Source organism: Citrus sinensis, chromosome 9 (genome assembly GCF_022201045.2).
Source record: "Citrus sinensis cultivar Valencia sweet orange chromosome 9, DVS_A1.0, whole genome shotgun sequence".
In the NCBI taxonomy this organism is placed as follows: Eukaryota; Viridiplantae; Streptophyta; class Magnoliopsida; order Sapindales; family Rutaceae; genus Citrus; species Citrus sinensis.
Genome location: NC_068564.1, coordinates 26,875,236 through 26,892,291, shown reverse-complemented (window position 1 = coordinate 26,892,291; position 17,056 = coordinate 26,875,236). Strand labels below are relative to the sequence as shown.

Sequence of the window (17,056 nt, the reverse complement as noted above, 5' to 3'; positions counted from 1 at the left end):
CTAAAAATAGACAACTAAATATTTAAACATGATTTTCATATATTTGGACGAAGACAAAGACATCAATATATTAAAATACATACCAAAATTAAAGTATTGTAATATTCACTAAAACTTTTTAAAAATAAATAGAAGTTTAAGATCAATGGATTATAAAACTTTTTTTATTAAATAAATAGAATTTACATGTTCATTTATAAAATTCTAGCATTTATAAAATTCTAGAGACTTCATAGATCTGTTTATAACTGAAACATGAAGTCTAACTATTTATTTATTTATTTATTTTTTAATACTGATTACAGATTAAATTATTGAATTACATTAGATATTTACCACTGCTATTACATCAGACACTATATTGATATTTACAATCAGACATATAACCGAGACTTACAATATTATATTAAATACTAGACATTATATTGATATTTATAATCAGACATATAACTGTGACTTACAATATTATATTAAATGCTATAGAATACTTGCCCAAACAAATAACTCTCACAAATTAGAGATATCTCTACTCTACTCGCATTTCACAAAAAGAGAACGACTTGTAAATAACTCCACACAATTATGCATAATGTTTTATCGAGGGAGTTTAAGTTTGTGGGAATTCGAATCTCTAACCTTACAATTATGCTTAACTGTGAGAACAGAACTTTACCGCTGGACCAAAGGCCTATTGATAAGTCTAATTATTTATTTGAGCAAGCTTTGAGATGGTGTAATTTAAATCAGGAATTTACGTTATTTCTATTTTCTCTTTGGACCGGAAAAAGAAAGTTCATTTCTGTTTTTGCTTCTTAATCAAAATACAAAGATCAGATTATCCAAGTAGTCAAGTAAACTGTCTTTACCATAATTAACGAGACAGTTAACATTGGGATCGGGATGACTAGCTCTGAAACATTGGGGCCAATTATAATTAATTGTAAAATAAGGGGTTGGTGATTTTAACCCAAAAATATTCGTGCCAACCACACTTTTGAGGTTAATGGTAAGTTACGTAACTTAGGGGGATCCCACTTTTGACCAAAGAATGCCACACGCCATTGGCAGATTTCATAGAAACTTTCCATTTCTGACACAAAATTTTCCCAAGAAACAACCACCCAGTTGGAGAAAATGCACGACTTTTGCTTCACGATCCCGTACGGTCTGATCCTTATCGGAGGAGGCATTGTTGGGTTTGCTAAGAAAGGGAGCACAGCATCCTTAGCTGGGGGTGTTGGCACTGGATTGCTCCTCGTGTCGGCTGGTTACTTGAGCCTCAAAGCCTTTGAGAAGAAGAAAAACTCTTACTTTGCTATAGTTATCGAGACTGGTAATTTTTGTTTTTTTTTTTTTGGGTTTTCTTTTTTGACTTTTTTGATTTAGCTTCTTTTTGCGTTAAGCTTTCTTTCTGCAGATCCAGGGTAGTAACTTCGTTAGAGAGTTGCTCAGTTTTGATCTTATTGAAGTTCTTTGCTAATGTGTGTGGTTGTGAAGGTTAAAATTTTTTTTCCTGTGGGAAATTGTTGCTTGATTTGACAATTCAATAGTTGGATGAGAAACAAGCTAATGACTGCTTAGCAACTTAGCATCAAGACTATGTTTTCAACCACATAAACTGAAAAGAGATCCTTCATAATCTATGGATTTGAGAAAAGTTATGATTAAGGTCAAGCATGCACATTGGAGTAGATTTAAGTGATTTATAAGTAAATGAGTGAAATTGTGAACATTAGAGGTCGGAAAATTTGATGTAGTGACTAATTTTTTTTGGTTGTCTTTCTTTCTTTTGATGCAATAATGCAAGAGTTTTGATTTGGTCCTGAGTTTTATGCTGTTGATACAGTTTGTGCAGCTGTACTGACTGCGGTCATGGCACAGCGATATATGGAAACCTCTAAGATTATGCCAGCTGGTATAGTTGCTGGGATCAGGTAAATGGAAGATGCATCTGGCTTCTTTGTTCTTACTTCTCATACACAGGATATTCCCAATCCTGATTATGATTGCCATTCTCTAATTGCAAGCAATATTATGCATAACATGAAAAATTGCATAGGTGGAACTTTCGAAAAAAATTAGTTGTTATTCAGTGGAACTTTTGAAAAAAATTAGTTATTCATTCTTTTAAACTCTCAACCTCTTTCCTACCTCTTCCTTCACATTGATATTATTTTTGATGTTCCACTTAGCCATACAATATCTGCAGTTGTATTTTGGATAAGTGATGATACTGCCACAAACTCTTGTACAAACTTATTTTGTACAAACTGATGTGACATTAATTCATTGGTTGAATGAAAATACAAAATAATGAAAATAAATCATGTGGGCCAAGAGATATTTAATTTAACCAATTTTATCATGCCACATCAGTTTATACAAAATAAGTTTGTACAAGAGTTTGTGGCTATATCATTACTCATTTTGGATATGTAGATTCTTGTATCGGGTGCTTGGCAAAAGGGATCTTAGAAAAATCTTTTATCATTTTGTATACTTGTTCTGTTATGACAGCTTGTGGCATCTTCAGTTCATGCTCTCTGAATGCACTCATGCTGCTATACTACCAATCATTTGTTAGTGCCGAAAAGAAGTTTGACCCCTGCTGATTTATTAAATTTCTTGGTGATTATTTCATAATCTAATTCCACTCCGTGCACGTGCTGCTTTAAATATTGAAAAATCAGACCTTTACTGGTGCTATTAGAAACTTTTAAATTAGCTGCTTCGTTAATTATTTCTTAACAGCTGCATAGTTATTTTGTTTACACCTGGTTAAACATTGATTTTGATGTTTAAGAGCTCAACTCTAGCAATCTGTTATCTTGCAGTGCCCTTATGACCGGGTTTTATCTGTACAAAATTGCAACTGGTGGCAACCAGATTCCAACCAAGGCTGAGTGATTTGATCTGAGGATCTTTTATAAGACTACTACCAAAAGATATGTTTTAGATTACAGAAATGCAGATTCTTCTGTTGTAAGACTTTACTTGAAAAAAATGTATTAGTATATATACCTTAGTGGTTGTGGAAGAGAAAAAATATTACTCGTCTTTGATGATGAAAAACAGTTTTGGCGTGGCTGGAGGAATCGGATATGGTGGCTGTCTTGAGCTGGTTTTTGGAGCTGGCATGAGTTGCAACGTCAATTTCGGGTTCGGGAACGGACGAGGACTTGGCTATGGTATTGGTTTGGATGCTAACAAGTCTAAAACTACTATTTCAGATTCTCAAAGAAGGTTTGCAATTGATTATTAGAGTATGATTTTTGCATTTTGTCACTTATGTACTATCGTTGCTTTGTAATTTTGTTGGCAATGTGAAACTGATATGAGAACAGCTAACAAATTTATCACAATGTCATTTTCAATACGGATGTGAGACAGAGTGGTGGAATGTATTCATGAATATACTACTCTATAGATGTATCATAAATCTATAATGGAAGTCATAAATTCAGAAACTGGGTAAAACTAAAAAATCACTGAACAGCCCCTAACTGAAATCAAAAGAATAGTAGTAAAAGTACTTTTTTAACATTGTCCAATCTCTAAAGCTGTCCTATTGTTTGAGAAACCCCACCTGTGAAGAAGCCTTTTCATTCTTCTTGGCTGGATTGATCTTTGAGAATATCATTCGATTTCTTTGCTTGGGCAGCACTGCCATCATAAATGCCTGATGACGTGGGAGACATGGTCAGTGAGGAATTCCAATTTATTTGTCCTTGAAGTGGGGTGAATGGAATCGTACTACCAGATCCCCCGCCGCATTGAATCTCCATGAAACTTGAATCAGATGGTAGCTTTTGACTAACCTGATAAGCAGGCTGCAAATTGACAAGTGATTTTGCATCATTTGAATGGTCATGCTCTAACTTTCTTGATGTGGCCTTATTCACAACGTTCTGATCTCTTTTGATCGTGTTTAGTTTCCTGTCCACATCTTTGAGCTTATCATCCATTGTGCTGAGAATCATCTTCAGTTGATCCTCTGATAAACTGTCCATACCTTGATCCCATGTAGTAAAATCTCCTACACAAATTTTCTTGCAAGCCCTTGTAGCTGCATCATCAACTTGCCTCATCTTACTTTCGTCGAATTTAGACAAGGATAATGTTCTATGTTGACCATGATCAACTGCACTAATTTTCTTCTCGTACTTTCTGATAATACTGGTCAATTCACCTTCCTTTGAGGTCCAGGTCTCTGGCTTCAAAGAGTGGCCTTTGACTTTTGGACCACAGATGATGATGCATACTTCAACATCGCACAGAGTTGTAAACTCATAAGCCTTCTTCATCAAACTGTTCTTTCTCTTTTTAAAGGTTGCCAAGCAAGCCTTCTCTTGCTTTGTTGGTTCCAATTTAAGTGCTTGACAAGCCATCACCAATCCCTGACAAAATGGAAATATATCTCAGAAATATTCAGAAAAATTACTTGGGTAATCACATTGCTTTTCCAGATTGATTTAATCATTAAGGTGTAAGCTATATTTTTTTAATTCATTTCAGCACTATAATTTTTGTTGCCTCTAGGTAGATTGATTCAATTCATTTGAACCCTGTAACAGCACCATAGTTTTTTCATTTGAAATCTGTAAAAGCAGAAGCATTCTTCCATAATTCAATTTACAGCACAGAAATTACCAAAAGGAAAATATCCATAAGTAATATCAATTCTAAGAACAGCAGTACAGCACCATAAATGCACTAACAGCTGCAGAAATTTTTCCCTAAATACACTAATAGCTCAGATCATTTGAAGTAATGGTGGATTAAGAAAGCAGAGTCAAGACAATTTGAAAAAAAAAAAGCTGCTGCAAAATTAAATTATTATCTATTAAATTAAAGTACGAATCACAATTCAAACAATTTAATTAAGGAAAAAAATTAATGAACTATTATAAAAAAAAAAAACGAAGTCAACAACTCACAGTCTCCGGCGGCCGGCGCGATGGTAACGGTTGAACGAGGCTGCGACGAAGTGGATGAATGGCGATCACTGCCGCGAGCTAGTGAGACTGTGAATCACGATCACGATCTGCCGCGAGCTGATAAAAAAAATTGAATCAAGATTGCCGGCGGTGGATGGTGCGTAAGTGACGGCAGTGGGACTGAGAGAGTGAGACGGTGAGACCGTGCGAGTGAGAGTGAGAGTGAGCGGGAGAGAGAGAGGCGCCGGGCGCGGGCAGTTAGAGAATTAGGGTACCATTTATTTATTTTTTTAAATTTTAGCCGATTAGGATTTTTTATTTTATTTCAAAATTAAATTGCATGAACCGATCGTACATTACCGAACCGAATGAAGTAATTTCAGTTTGATTCATTTCGATTCCACAAAAATAATATCCACTTTTAGCTTTATGTAAAATATTAATATGAAAATACACTTAGGTCTCTAAGATTTGTCTCAATAGAAAATTAAAATATTTTAGTGTGGACTAACATCAATTCATTGTAACACTTTCTTTTTTATTTAAATAAATAGAATCTACATGTTTATCTAAGAAATTATAAAGTTCGTAGTTCATAACTTAAACATAAGATGTAATTATTTATTGGAACAAATTAGGAATTCACTTCATTTCTATTTTCTTAAAAAAAAAAAACTTCATCTCTATTTTTACTTCTTAACACTTAGTCAAAAATTCAAAATACAAAGATCAGATTATCTAAGTAATCAAAGTCAATTGTTGAGAAGTCGGTTAACCATGGGATTGGGACTAGGGATGGCAGTGCACATTGCCCGCAGTAGATTTGTTATTATCAAACGTGCACTCGTACAAAATTTAAATTATTAAACTCACACTCGCATTTACTGTGGGTTTTAACAATTACAAAATCTATAATGATACCTGACAAATTTTTTTACGGATTCTTATATTTAAAATTATAAATATTCAATATGTAAATTTATATTGAACATGCTAAAATTTCACATAACATACTTAATTCTAAGTTTAATAAATATAAATAAAAAATTAAAATTTTAATATCAATCCAACACATATTCTCAAATTTAAATATGAAAATATAAATCCATAAAAAATAACCACGAGTGCCATGAAAAATTCACGGGTGTGCAGTTGTAACTCATGGGTGAAAGGCAAATGGGTGTGTGCGGCTGCTACTCATGGGTGAAAAGAAAATAATTTTGAAGGTCAAGTTTTGCGACTGCTGCTCGTACGTGAAAAGAAGATAGCTTGGGTTTCCTTTAGCTCGAGTTATGAGTTAATTCTGAAACATTGGGTCCAATTATAATTAATTGCAATATGAGGGGTTGCTTGCGATTTTAACCCAAAATAATTCGTGCCAACCACACTATTGACCAAAGAATGCCACACGCCATTAGCAGATTTCATAGAAACTCTCCATTTCTGACACAAAATTTTCGCGAGAAACAAACACCCAGTTGGAGAAAATGCATGACTTTTGCTTCACGATCCCGTACGGTCTGATCCTTATCGGTGGAGGCATTGTCGGGTTTGCGAAGAAAGGGAGCACAGCATCCTTAGCTGGGGGTGTTGGCACTGGATTGCTCCTCGTTTTGGCTGGTTACTTGAGCCTCAAAGCCTTTGAGAAGAAGAAAAACTCTTACTTTGCTATAGTTATTGAGACTGGTAACTTTCGTTTTTTTTTTTTTTGGTCTTCTTTTTTGACTTTTTTTATTTAGCTTCTTTTTGCGTTGAGCTTTCTTTCTGCAGATCCAGGGTGGTAACTTTGTTAGAGAGTCTTTCAGTTTTGATCTTTATTGAAGTTCTTTACTAATGTGTGTGTGTGAGAGTTAAAAAATTTTTCCTGTGGAAAATTGTTGCTTGATTTGGCAATCCAATAGTTGGATGAGAAACAAGCAAATGAATGCTTGGCAACTTAGCATCAAGACTATGTTTTCAACCATATAAACTGAAAAGAGATCCTTTATAATCTATGGTGATATTTTTGCTTCTCTTGGGAGGTTTTAGTTTATGTCCCCGCTTTATGTTTTTCATTGATTGATTTATATTACAGGTGGTCGTCCGGCTTAACCTCACCATCTTGGTGTTTTGAAAAAAGAAAAAGAGAAATCTATGGGTTTGAGAAAAATTATGATTAAGGTCAAGTATGCACATAAAAATAGATTTAAGTGATTCATCAGTAAATGAGTGAAATTGTGAACATTAGAGGTCAGAAATTTTGATATATTGACTAATTTTTTGTTTCTTTTCTTTTTTTTTGGGTTGTCTTTCTTTCTTTTGATGCAATAATGTAAGAATTTTGATTTAGTGCTGAGTTTTATGCTGTTGTTACAGTTTGCGCGTAAAAGTAGATTTCAGTGATTCATAAGTAAATGAGTGAAATTTTGAACATTAGAGGTCAGAAAATTTGATATTTTGGCTAATTTTTTTGTTTCACAATTTTTTTCTTTTTGGCTGTCTTTCTTCTTTTGGTGCAATAATGCAAGAATTTCGATTTCGTGCTGAGTTTTATGCTGTTGATACAGTTTGCGCAGCTGTACTGACTGTGGTCATGGCACAGCGATATATGGAAACCTCTAAGGTTATGCCAGCTGGTATTGTTGCTGGGATCAGGTAAATTGAAGATGTGTCTGGCTTCTTCTTTGTTCTTAATTCTCATACGGAGGATATTCCCAATCCTGGTTATACATTAAATGATGATTGCCATATTCTAGTTGCGAGCAATACTATACATAACATGACGGATTGACAGTATCTTTTAACCCATTCGAAACACTGCATAACTGAAGGCTACTTTAGCATTAACTGGCCATAGTGGAACTTGGAAAGAAAATTAGTTTTTATTCATTCGTTTAACTTCTCAACCTTCACATTGATGTTAATTTTGATGTTCCTGTGAGCCATACAATATCTGCAGTTGTATTTTGGATATGTAGATTCTTGTATCGTGTGCTTGGCAAAAAGGATTTTAGACAAAAAGGACTTTATGAGAGCTTGTGGCATCTTAAGTTCATGCTCTCTGAATGCACTCATGCTGCTATACTACCAATCATTTGTTAGGACCGAAAAGAAGTTTGACCCCTGCTGCTTTATTAAAGTTTTTCAGTGATTATGAAATAACCAATTCCACTCCATGCATGTGCTTCTTTAAATATTAAAAGATCAGACCTTTATTGGTGCTATTAGAAATCTTTTAAATTAGCTATTTCATCAATTATTTCTTAATAGCTGCATGTTATTTAGTTTAATCCCGGGTTAAACATTGATTTTGATGTTTAATAGCTAAACTCTAGCATCTGTTTTCTTGCAGTGCCCTCATGACCGGGTTCTATCTGTACAAAATTGCGACCGGTGGCAACCATATTCCAGCCAAGGCTGAGTGATTTGATCTGAGGATCTTTTATAAGACTAATACGAAAAGATGTGATGAGATTACAGAAATGCAGATTCATCTGTTGTAAGATTTTACTTTCTTGAACAAAAAATGTATTAGAATATATTCCTTAGCTTTGTGCATGAGAAACAATATGGCTTGTCTTTGAGGATGAAACAAAAACAGTTTCTCAGCAAGATTGGTTTTGTTCTGATAACTTTGTTGCACGTTCTCATTTTCTTTTATTTTTGGTTCTGCAAACAAACGCCTACATGAGAAAATATAGAATCTATGAGGAAAGTTTTTGGGTTGGATTGTAATTCCCTCTTTGAAATGTTCATCATCATATCCTATGTCATACCTATCATAGTTGACCTAGCAAAATTAAAATATTCTATAATATTCGAATAATCAAGTTGACTCTACCATTCAGATACGTGACATCTTACAAAACAGACATAAACGGCAACAACAATAATAATAATTTAATAATTTTCCAATATCTTCTTATATGAATCCCTTGTAGTTAAATAAAATCTTGAAGCCACTGGGACAGGCCCGTCGAAGACAATTGTTGAGGCCACCATGGTGTGTGTGTATGTATAGAGGGGCAAGTTGAGGAGGCACAATTTTTGACCACTAGATTATTGGATAATGAATGATTAAGATTTATTATAAGGGAAGACTTTTAATTCATTTAATTTTTTTTTTCTCCCCCTTATCAATTGCTAACTGTTTTATATATCTCTCTCTTTGTTTAAACTACATCTCATAGTAAAATTTACTTTTTAAATAGTTTTGTAATCTTTTAATCTTGTAATTGCTGAATAGTGTTTAGGATAAAATGAATAACCTTAATAAGGAACATGTCTGTTAAATTTTTCATAAACACACATTAAATTTCACCTAAAAACGAAAAGTTTTAGTTTTGGAGAAGCCTACAAAGTAATTATAAACTAAATAAAACACTTGTATAGTCTCGAAATTCTACTTCATTAGAAGTTGGATTGTGCCTGAATCCAACTTTAAGAGTCATTCATATGAATTCAAATTCATTTTCAATAATATCGGATTGTCTTTTGTCAATCTCAATAAAATTAATGTAAAATATACCTTGAGTGACTATCTTTAATTTTGAGGGAAGAAGAAAGAGAAAATGAGAGCATGTTAAATATATCTTAAGTGGCTAGAAAGAAGAAGAGAAGATGCTAGTAATAAAAAAAGAGAAGTAGATGAAGACGATGACCAGAGAAGAAATTTTTTTTTTGGGTAAATAATGCTGGAGAGAAAATATGAATACATAAGAAAGTGTAGTAACTTCCTTTCTCAAATTTTATTCGAGGTACTATATCAGCCATATAATAAACAAATGATACTATTACATGTGTGCATTTATTTTGAAAAACCATCATAAATGTGGTGGTTATATTAAATTTAACTACACATGTCATGTATCCATCAATTAATTGTAATATATCAGAGATATTCTATAATTTCTCAGCGGAAAGAGTCTGCAATATGTTACAAATAATTGGTAGTCTGCTGGCGGAACACATTTTCAAAAACCTTTCAAAGGCATCTCGAATCTAAAAGGGAGGAGAATCCCAACTGAGATAAAAGCAAAAGGGACTGAAGTAATTATATCTGAATTATTGATTCTAGACTTCTAGATAGCCTGTCATCTGTTGAATGACCATCTATTAAGCCTCTCGCGCTTAATAGTTAATCTTTCCCCATCTCTTACACCTACAGAACATGATTGCCTTGTTGATCATCTTCCTTCTGGTCTTTCCTATTTTCCTTCTCCTGACCAGGAGAAGATCGTCAGCAAAAGGGCTCCCTCCAGGTTCACTAGGAATACCCATAATAGGCCAGAGCCTCGCCTTTCTCCACGCCATTCGATCCAACACTGCAGAACAATGGCTAGAGCTAAGAGCAAGAAAGTACGACCCCATATCAAAGCTAAACCTCTTCGGGAAACCAACAATATTCATTCATGGGCAGGCTGCAAACAAGCTGGTCTTCAGTAGTGACAGCAATAGTATAAGTAACCAACAAACACAGGCAATCACACTGATTTTGGGTGATCGGAGCTTGCTTAACCTAACCGGACAAGATCACAGGCGTGTTAGAGATGCACTTTTGTCGTTCTTGAAACCAGAATCGCTGAAGAAGTATGTGGGGAAGATTGATGGAGAAATCAGGCAGCACATTGAGTTTCACCGGCAAGGGAAGGAACAGGTCACGGTAATGTTGGTGGCTTTATGCTTCCCAAAAGTTTGTTTTCCGCAGGAAATGAAGCACTGAAATTGTTCTAATCACTAAGATAAACATCATATGAGCTAGACTTTTGTTGTTAATAGGTGTTGCCCCTGATGAAGACTCTCACATTCAACATAATATGTTCATTTCTATTCGGACTTGAGAGGGGAAAGCAAAGAGATCAATTTCTTGGAGGACTTCAAGACATGATAAAAGGAGCTTGGGCGGTCCCAGTTAACTTGCCGTTTAAAACGAGGAGAATGAAGTATTGATTTCCGATGATGAAATTGTGCACAATGTGATGCTTGTTATGGTTGCAGGGCATGACACTTCAGCTATCTTAATTACTTTCCTGATGCGTCTTTTTGCTAATGACCCTGCCGTTTACGCAGCTGTACTTCAGGGTATTTTACACTAAACTCACCTCTTTTAACCCTCCCTTAACCTTAAGATTCTATATTAAATGCTGATGTCATCTTATTGTAAATGATTCTAATCATTCTTCTTTGGAGACTTAGGTCCAAGGCGAGCAAAGGTTAACAAATTGTTCTGCAGCTTAACCATTAGATCATTCAGTGCATAGCTAAAGAGAAAAATGTGATAAAAGTAAAACAAAGGATGCTTGTTTGTTTGATTTTTCAGAACAGGAAGAGATAGCAAAAGGCAAGCAGAGGGGTGAGTTCCTAACATGGGAAGATCTTGCCAAGATGTTTCCTCCAATCTTTGGTGGCTTCAGGAAAGCTTTGAAAGATATCGAGTATGGGAGATACGTTATTCCTGAAGGATGGCAAGTAAGTGAAAACCTTGAACCTTCATTTTTCTCTGCAATTTTATCATCTTTGCCATTGCTTCTATTTATACCTTCAACTGATACTCTGCTGATTCCTGTTTAGATTTTCTGGGTTGCGAGCGTGACTCACATGGATGATACCATATTCCCAGAACCATCAAAGTTTGATCCCAGCATATTTGAGAATCAAGCATCAATCCCACCCTACTGCTACGTTCCATTTGGAGCAGGACCTCGGATATGTCCAGGATATGAGTTTGCCAGGATCGAAACCCTTGTTGCGATTCATTATCTAATTACTCATTTCAAATGGAAGCTACTTTGTTCAGACAATTTTTTCAGCAGAAATCCAACGTCTTTCCCATCTAAAGGGCTGCCCGTCCAAATTACGCCAAAGAAGATACTGTGAGATTCTAGCTACTAAGATAGAACCGAGCTTATGTAATTGGAGGTAGACCACGGTCGCGTGGCTAGTTTATATTTCACTCAATAAAGATGGAGGATAGACTATTTAAGATCAATGCCGAAGGTTGTTCTAATGTATTGTTCTGTGATAACAACACTGGTTCATCGTTTCCGTTCTCATTTCAACATAAAACTCTATTTCTAAAGAGAATGGCAAATAATTTTGGTACATTCACCTACTATTATTTACATTATACAACAATTTGATAGGTGACGGGGGTTGAATTCTACAGTCTAATCACCATATTTACATCCGGCATCAACCAATTTTTCCTTTAGCAGATCCCAAACCATTGTACCTCACAAAACATGAAAACATCACAAAACCCTGGTACGGAAACTATGGTGATTTCAGAGATTCCAGTAGAAGAATTGGTGCTGTTCAGCAGTTAGCTGTCCTGGAGTATTTCGGGGGCATAGATGGACACCTTTCATTCATGTGGGGATATGGGTCCAAGACATTATAACCAGGTAACTCCATTCGATACTTTCCCCGGATCTGGCAGTAAGGAAGCTTCACAGTGTCTGCATCATTGCACCACTTAGGTAGGCGGCTTGAATTGTTCTCAAAAAACCTGAGTGAGTAGGCATCTTTAATCTGCATTTTCAACAAAAAATGGATTAGCCAAAATTATCCACAATATCACAATATGAATAGATTTGTACCTTTACAGTATTTGTTCATTTTCAATTTCTTTAATGCATGTTAAACAGAAATCATCCATCTCACTTGGAATGTTTTCTTAGCCGAAGACAATGCTTTAATTAAAAAATTCTGACCATTTAAGTTGTGGATTATACATTTACATTCTCTACTAGGCAAACAATTCAACATCTCCACTCTTGCTTTAGGTGGAATGGGTGGGTACATAGATCCTAGGTGTATTATTGTGATAGAAATATATAAATAATATTGTAATCTGACAAAGTAGCCCGAAAATGCAATGCAGAGACTTCATTAAATGAAGCAGAGATGAATTACTCTTGACAAACTCACCGTAAACTCAGTGACTTGAATAGAGCTACCAATTGGATCAAATAATCCTGCCTCCTTGTACATTTCAAGAACAAAGGCAACACATGATGTCGACTTCCCATCACTGTAAATCCAATCATCCTGCTCAGGAATTGTGAGCAGTTCATCAAACGGTGTTCCACGCCTTTCAGTTTCTACTAATATATCAGGAAGATCAAGACCCTGCGTCAAACAAAACTACATTAGCTACTCAATAGTATTGATAACAAATTATATATCTATAATGATTTTGCTTACTTAACATTATTTCCAATGACAAAAACACTATAATAGTCCAAAGATTCTCTAGGCTATAGCTTTCTAATTGTAATACCAGAGCCAGGTGGATAACATTAAGCCATATCGTCCACGATTGTCTCATGAGGTATACTTGGTGCGACTCATGAACGGCCAGGTGATAAATTTTTCATAAGGTCAGATGAAACACTTCAGTCCCCAGATTCAAACAGAGGAAAGCATATGATCAATGCAGATACTATTTCATCAATCAGATACAAGGATCACAAACTGAATAGCATTGTTTTCAATCTTCTATGCAAGGAAACACCATGATAACCATATTCAATAAACTATACCTCGAGAAGCATTAAATGAAAAATGGTGAAACATATCTTTATAGTACCTCCGTTCCAAGTCGCTTGTTTAAGGCTTCATTCCACATGTTAGCAGCATATGCAGGCTGTATGTGGTTCCACATTGTCATACCAGAAGCAACCTGGAAGGACCAGAAAGGTATCGATCAGAACCTAAAACCTTAGCAACCTTCTTCACTGCATCAAAAACAACTGAACTCACGCAGGGAACACACAGCAAAACCAAAATTATAGGCACCATCATACCGGTCAAGTGCAACATTTAGAAATTCAGGGTGTAAAAAACGGGGTTGCATGGTGCATTTTTCTAATTTTATACCAATCAAGTATTTCATAGCATCAAAATTTGGGTAGTACTAAATACTACCCAAATTTTGAAGAAAGAAACAAAAGGCTCTAGCTTGACCAATTTTGGAGCACCACCCAGGAAAGAAAAATCAAATGCTAAATTTTTTTGAAAAAAACAATTGAAATAAAAAGATTTGCAATAATATCACAACAACAATATTGTGGAAAACTTAGGGAAAATTATAGATAGCTCCAGAGATAATAACTACCAGATGAGCATCCAAAGGGGGTGGATAGTTGCCACTTCTGGTGTCTATCCAGCTAAATATCATGTTATGATATCCGTATGGTTTTCCATCCATGCTTAATGCATACTCCCAAGCAGCAGTCTCATTAAATTTAGCTCGCATATCTGGGTGCAAAGGAAGCAATGCAATATGGGGGTTGGAATCATCCTTGTTCACCTCAAAATCCCACCACTCATCCCATGGTAATATAGCAATAATATCTTGTCCCTGCCAAGCCAAAAAGTAAAACAACAAATAAATTGAAACAGACAAATTGAAGCACAATTTCTGCCTTAATAAGCTCCTCTGATTTACTTGCACAGAACAACAATTCCAATCATGGTTTACTTGCACAGAACTACAGAACTGGCCCTGTGCTAGATTAATAAGCTCCTCTGATTTCAAATAATCCCAAAACATCTAGTACACTAAAACTTTCTAAAAACAATACTTAAATCCTACTTATACTTTAGAATAGGCTGTCCAAGAGTGAAATAATAGTTTCCGATGACAAGAAAATAAGAAAAAGATTTGCTATATTTGTTGTCTCCTAAAAAATTAATAGAAATCTCTGGACTATCAGCTCCATACTATCACAACAAGTTAGCAAGTCAGTGAGCTTCACCTCATCATTTTCATGTCCTGATTCACCAACCCATAGCTTCCCCTCAGAATCCCTTAAGCAAACAGCAGTATGACCAGCATAAGCTCCCGTCACCCACTTCTCCAATGTCTCAAAACCACCCCAACGTCCACGGATTTTTGATACTGCCAGGAAATCTCCAGAATGAATTTCTTCAACAGTGACATTAGTAAACCAGGGCTCAGGACGTTGTTCGAAGGAAGCTCCCATGTGCTTCTTGAGAAACCCGATATTGGAGTTCTCACCCCATCCAGTATTAGTAAATAGAGGAAATACATCCCACAGTGCTTCAAGGGTTCCTAGCATCCCAGCTTGCATGAGGAAAATGGAAACTCCCTTGTTTTTGACCTGAAAAAATAAAAATAAAAAATACAAACAGAAAATAATGTATGCTTCGATAGCATCTAATACCTAAGGTAAGTCCTGAAATTAAGGAAAGTGGCTACTTACATATTCATACTCAAGTTTCCCTTCCCACTCATTGAATTCCAATGTATGCTCCCGGGACAAAAAATAATAATCCCACGTCACGCGGTATGGAGTTGCAAAAACATAAAGATCCATGCATGTCCAACTATGAGCATCACTAACCTGGATATGAACGGAAAGAACTCTTTTACAAACTTCAGAGTACCAAAAATTGTAACAACCAATTGTCCAGCTCATCACATAGGAAACTGTAGTAGTAAAATTATTGAACTTCCATATAGCATAAATATGAGAAAAGAAGTTTGATAGTAGCTTTAAACGTACACCCCTTAAAGATGATGCCTATGTCTTGATATTATGAATCGATCATGACAGGAACCATCAGTACGACATAAATCAAAATTCTCAAGAAAAATTGCTAGTCACAAGCAAAAATTCACGTATTTGATTTTGTTTAGGAAGGAAAAGAAGTATCCACATTTTCCTTAACAGGGCAAAATATCTGTTCAAACATCATCTAACCTATCGCAATCCCTTCAAAAATCCTTCAATACTAGCTCCAGAAGTCACCATCTACAAAGCTACCCAACAGTCCTAAACTTCCTCAATAAAGAAACAGCTCAAATTCAAAAATGAAATTAACTTTTCAATAACCAATGTTCCGGACTTCCGTTAGACCAGACAGAATCGTCAGAAAACCACCCACAACTACACAGTTTTTAAATAAAAAATGATCATTAACCCAAAAATTGAACTAAACCAAATCCCACTCTCCCAAATATCCTCAAAATAATCAGATAACTACAGAAAGAACAAATTTTTAAAAGTAAAATAAAAAACCCACATGCCAAATTTCCAAGAAATGAACCTCAAAATTCAAATTTTCATCCTTAGAACAAAATATGAATGGCAAAACAGCTCAAGTTAAGCAATAAACTTCAAAAGAACACAAAAGAAAAAAGGAAACTAAAAGGCACTCAGCAACGAAGAAGTTCTCAAATAAGCATAAAAGCAATTATATGAAAAAGATGTTTAATAATTAAAAAAAGGACCTTGATATGAAGGGTGCCACCACCAAACTCGCTCCCAGACTTGTTATGGAACTCCATCCAAGCTTGGTTCTGGTAAAAACAGGCGCCTTTCCATTCCACGGTGCCGGTTTGGTCCGAGGCAGAGCCCACGAATGCCGGAAGCAAGTCTGCTGCGCCGTTGAGAGCGTTCAAAATTGGCCATGACACCTGCCGAGGCAACACAGGCAGAATGTCCCGAGGGTGAAATGGGTATTTCAGTGCATTCGATGGGCTCGTTAGTAATAGTGTGCAGATTAAGAGTAGTAGCGTTAGAGAATTAGAAAGCGAAGATAATGACGATGACGCTGGAAGCATAATTGAGATTGAATTTTTGAAGGTGGGAGAAACAAACAGATCACTCCAGTTTCGTAATCTTTCTTCTTTTGTCTTGCTTAATTATTGGACTCATTGACATTAACTTTTTCTTTCGATTTGTTTTATGTCAAAGAGCGGGGAAGAAATGAAAAAAAGGGAAAAAACGTCGTCGTTCTAGGATGATTCAATTCCCATGTACTCCACAGCCACTTTTTCCACCCTGCATTCTCTATTTAGAACTCTTTGAATGAATGATTAACATTAATTACATATTAAAATGAAGGTTAAGGATTCCCTGTTACTGTTAGTCTTTTTTCTCTCTTAATTTCTCTGTTAAAATAAATTTTAAATTTTAATATTAACAAGTAAATTAATTTTTTTAGCTAAGTAAGTAACTTTTGAAAGGATGATCCCAAGGTCTCTTCCTAGCTAAGTAACTTTTGAAAGGTTGATCCCAAGGTCTCTTCCTAGTATCTTTTCTTATCACATATTGGTATTGATTTGTGGCCCGGAAACAAAACCTTTTTCTTTTTTTTTTCCAATTTTT

General features: G+C 35.4%; 4 protein-coding genes and 1 pseudogene across 4 annotated transcripts; 3 read left to right on the top strand and 2 right to left on the bottom strand.

Annotated features, from left to right (window-relative positions):
- The first annotated feature begins 1,015 nt into the window (after window positions 1–1,015).
- LOC102609961 (protein FATTY ACID EXPORT 6-like) lies at window positions 1,016–3,376 on the top strand. The gene is made up of 3 exons (XM_006475087.4): window positions 1,016–1,333; window positions 1,847–1,934; window positions 2,835–3,376. Exons 1-3 carry the CDS (start codon window positions 1,135–1,137, stop codon window positions 2,905–2,907), a joined length of 360 nt encoding a protein of 119 aa, XP_006475150.1. The 5' UTR covers window positions 1,016–1,134; the 3' UTR covers window positions 2,908–3,376.
- Window positions 3,377–3,402: 26 nt separating this feature from the next.
- LOC102610271 (agamous-like MADS-box protein AGL19) lies at window positions 3,403–5,284 on the bottom strand. Its single transcript, XM_006475088.4, has 2 exons — window positions 4,938–5,284; window positions 3,403–4,397 (listed from the first exon to the last, which is right to left on the bottom strand). Exon 2 carries the CDS (start codon window positions 4,386–4,388, stop codon window positions 3,603–3,605), a length of 786 nt encoding a protein of 261 aa, XP_006475151.1. The 5' UTR covers window positions 4,389–4,397; window positions 4,938–5,284; the 3' UTR covers window positions 3,403–3,602.
- A 1,041-nt stretch (window positions 5,285–6,325) lies between these two features.
- Window positions 6,326–8,548, top strand: LOC102609654 (protein FATTY ACID EXPORT 6). The gene is made up of 3 exons (XM_006475086.4): window positions 6,326–6,623; window positions 7,484–7,571; window positions 8,269–8,548. Exons 1-3 carry the CDS (start codon window positions 6,425–6,427, stop codon window positions 8,339–8,341), a joined length of 360 nt encoding a protein of 119 aa, XP_006475149.1. The 5' UTR covers window positions 6,326–6,424; the 3' UTR covers window positions 8,342–8,548.
- Window positions 8,549–9,644: 1,096 nt separating this feature from the next.
- On the top strand, window positions 9,645–11,904 carry LOC102609387 (cytochrome P450 716B1-like; annotated as a pseudogene).
- Window positions 11,905–11,962: 58 nt separating this feature from the next.
- On the bottom strand, window positions 11,963–16,719 carry LOC102609098 (hypothetical protein). The gene is made up of 7 exons (XM_006475085.4): window positions 16,177–16,719; window positions 15,146–15,286; window positions 14,678–15,043; window positions 14,035–14,280; window positions 13,507–13,599; window positions 12,846–13,046; window positions 11,963–12,446 (listed from the first exon to the last, which is right to left on the bottom strand). The coding sequence occupies exons 1-7, from the start codon at window positions 16,507–16,509 to the stop codon at window positions 12,231–12,233; spliced, it is 1,596 nt and encodes a 531-aa protein (XP_006475148.1). The 5' UTR covers window positions 16,510–16,719; the 3' UTR covers window positions 11,963–12,230.
- Window positions 16,720–17,056: the final 337 nt, after the last annotated feature.

Bases quoted from the DNA above. Each gene is read 5' to 3' on its own strand.
- LOC102609098 (XM_006475085.4), bottom strand. From the start codon at position 16,509: ATGCTTCCAGCGTCATCGTCATTATCTTCGCTTTCTAATTCTCTAACG. The intron at 14,281-14,677 runs GTGAAGCTCACT...TTGGCTTGGCAG, and splicing joins CAGGACATGAAAATGATGAG to GGACAAGATATTATTGCTAT. The intron at 12,447-12,845 runs GTGAGTTTGTCA...TTGAAAATGCAG, and splicing joins TTCAAGTCACTGAGTTTACG to ATTAAAGATGCCTACTCACT.
- LOC102609961 (XM_006475087.4), top strand. From the start codon at position 1,135: ATGCACGACTTTTGCTTCACGATCCCGTACGGTCTGATCCTTATCGGA. The intron at 1,334-1,846 runs GTAATTTTTGTT...CTGTTGATACAG, and splicing joins TGCTATAGTTATCGAGACTG to TTTGTGCAGCTGTACTGACT. The intron at 1,935-2,834 runs GTAAATGGAAGA...GTTATCTTGCAG, and splicing joins GGTATAGTTGCTGGGATCAG to TGCCCTTATGACCGGGTTTT.
- LOC102610271 (XM_006475088.4), bottom strand. From the start codon at position 4,388: ATGGCTTGTCAAGCACTTAAATTGGAACCAACAAAGCAAGAGAAGGCT.
- LOC102609654 (XM_006475086.4), top strand. From the start codon at position 6,425: ATGCATGACTTTTGCTTCACGATCCCGTACGGTCTGATCCTTATCGGT. The intron at 6,624-7,483 runs GTAACTTTCGTT...CTGTTGATACAG, and splicing joins TGCTATAGTTATTGAGACTG to TTTGCGCAGCTGTACTGACT. The intron at 7,572-8,268 runs GTAAATTGAAGA...GTTTTCTTGCAG, and splicing joins GGTATTGTTGCTGGGATCAG to TGCCCTCATGACCGGGTTCT.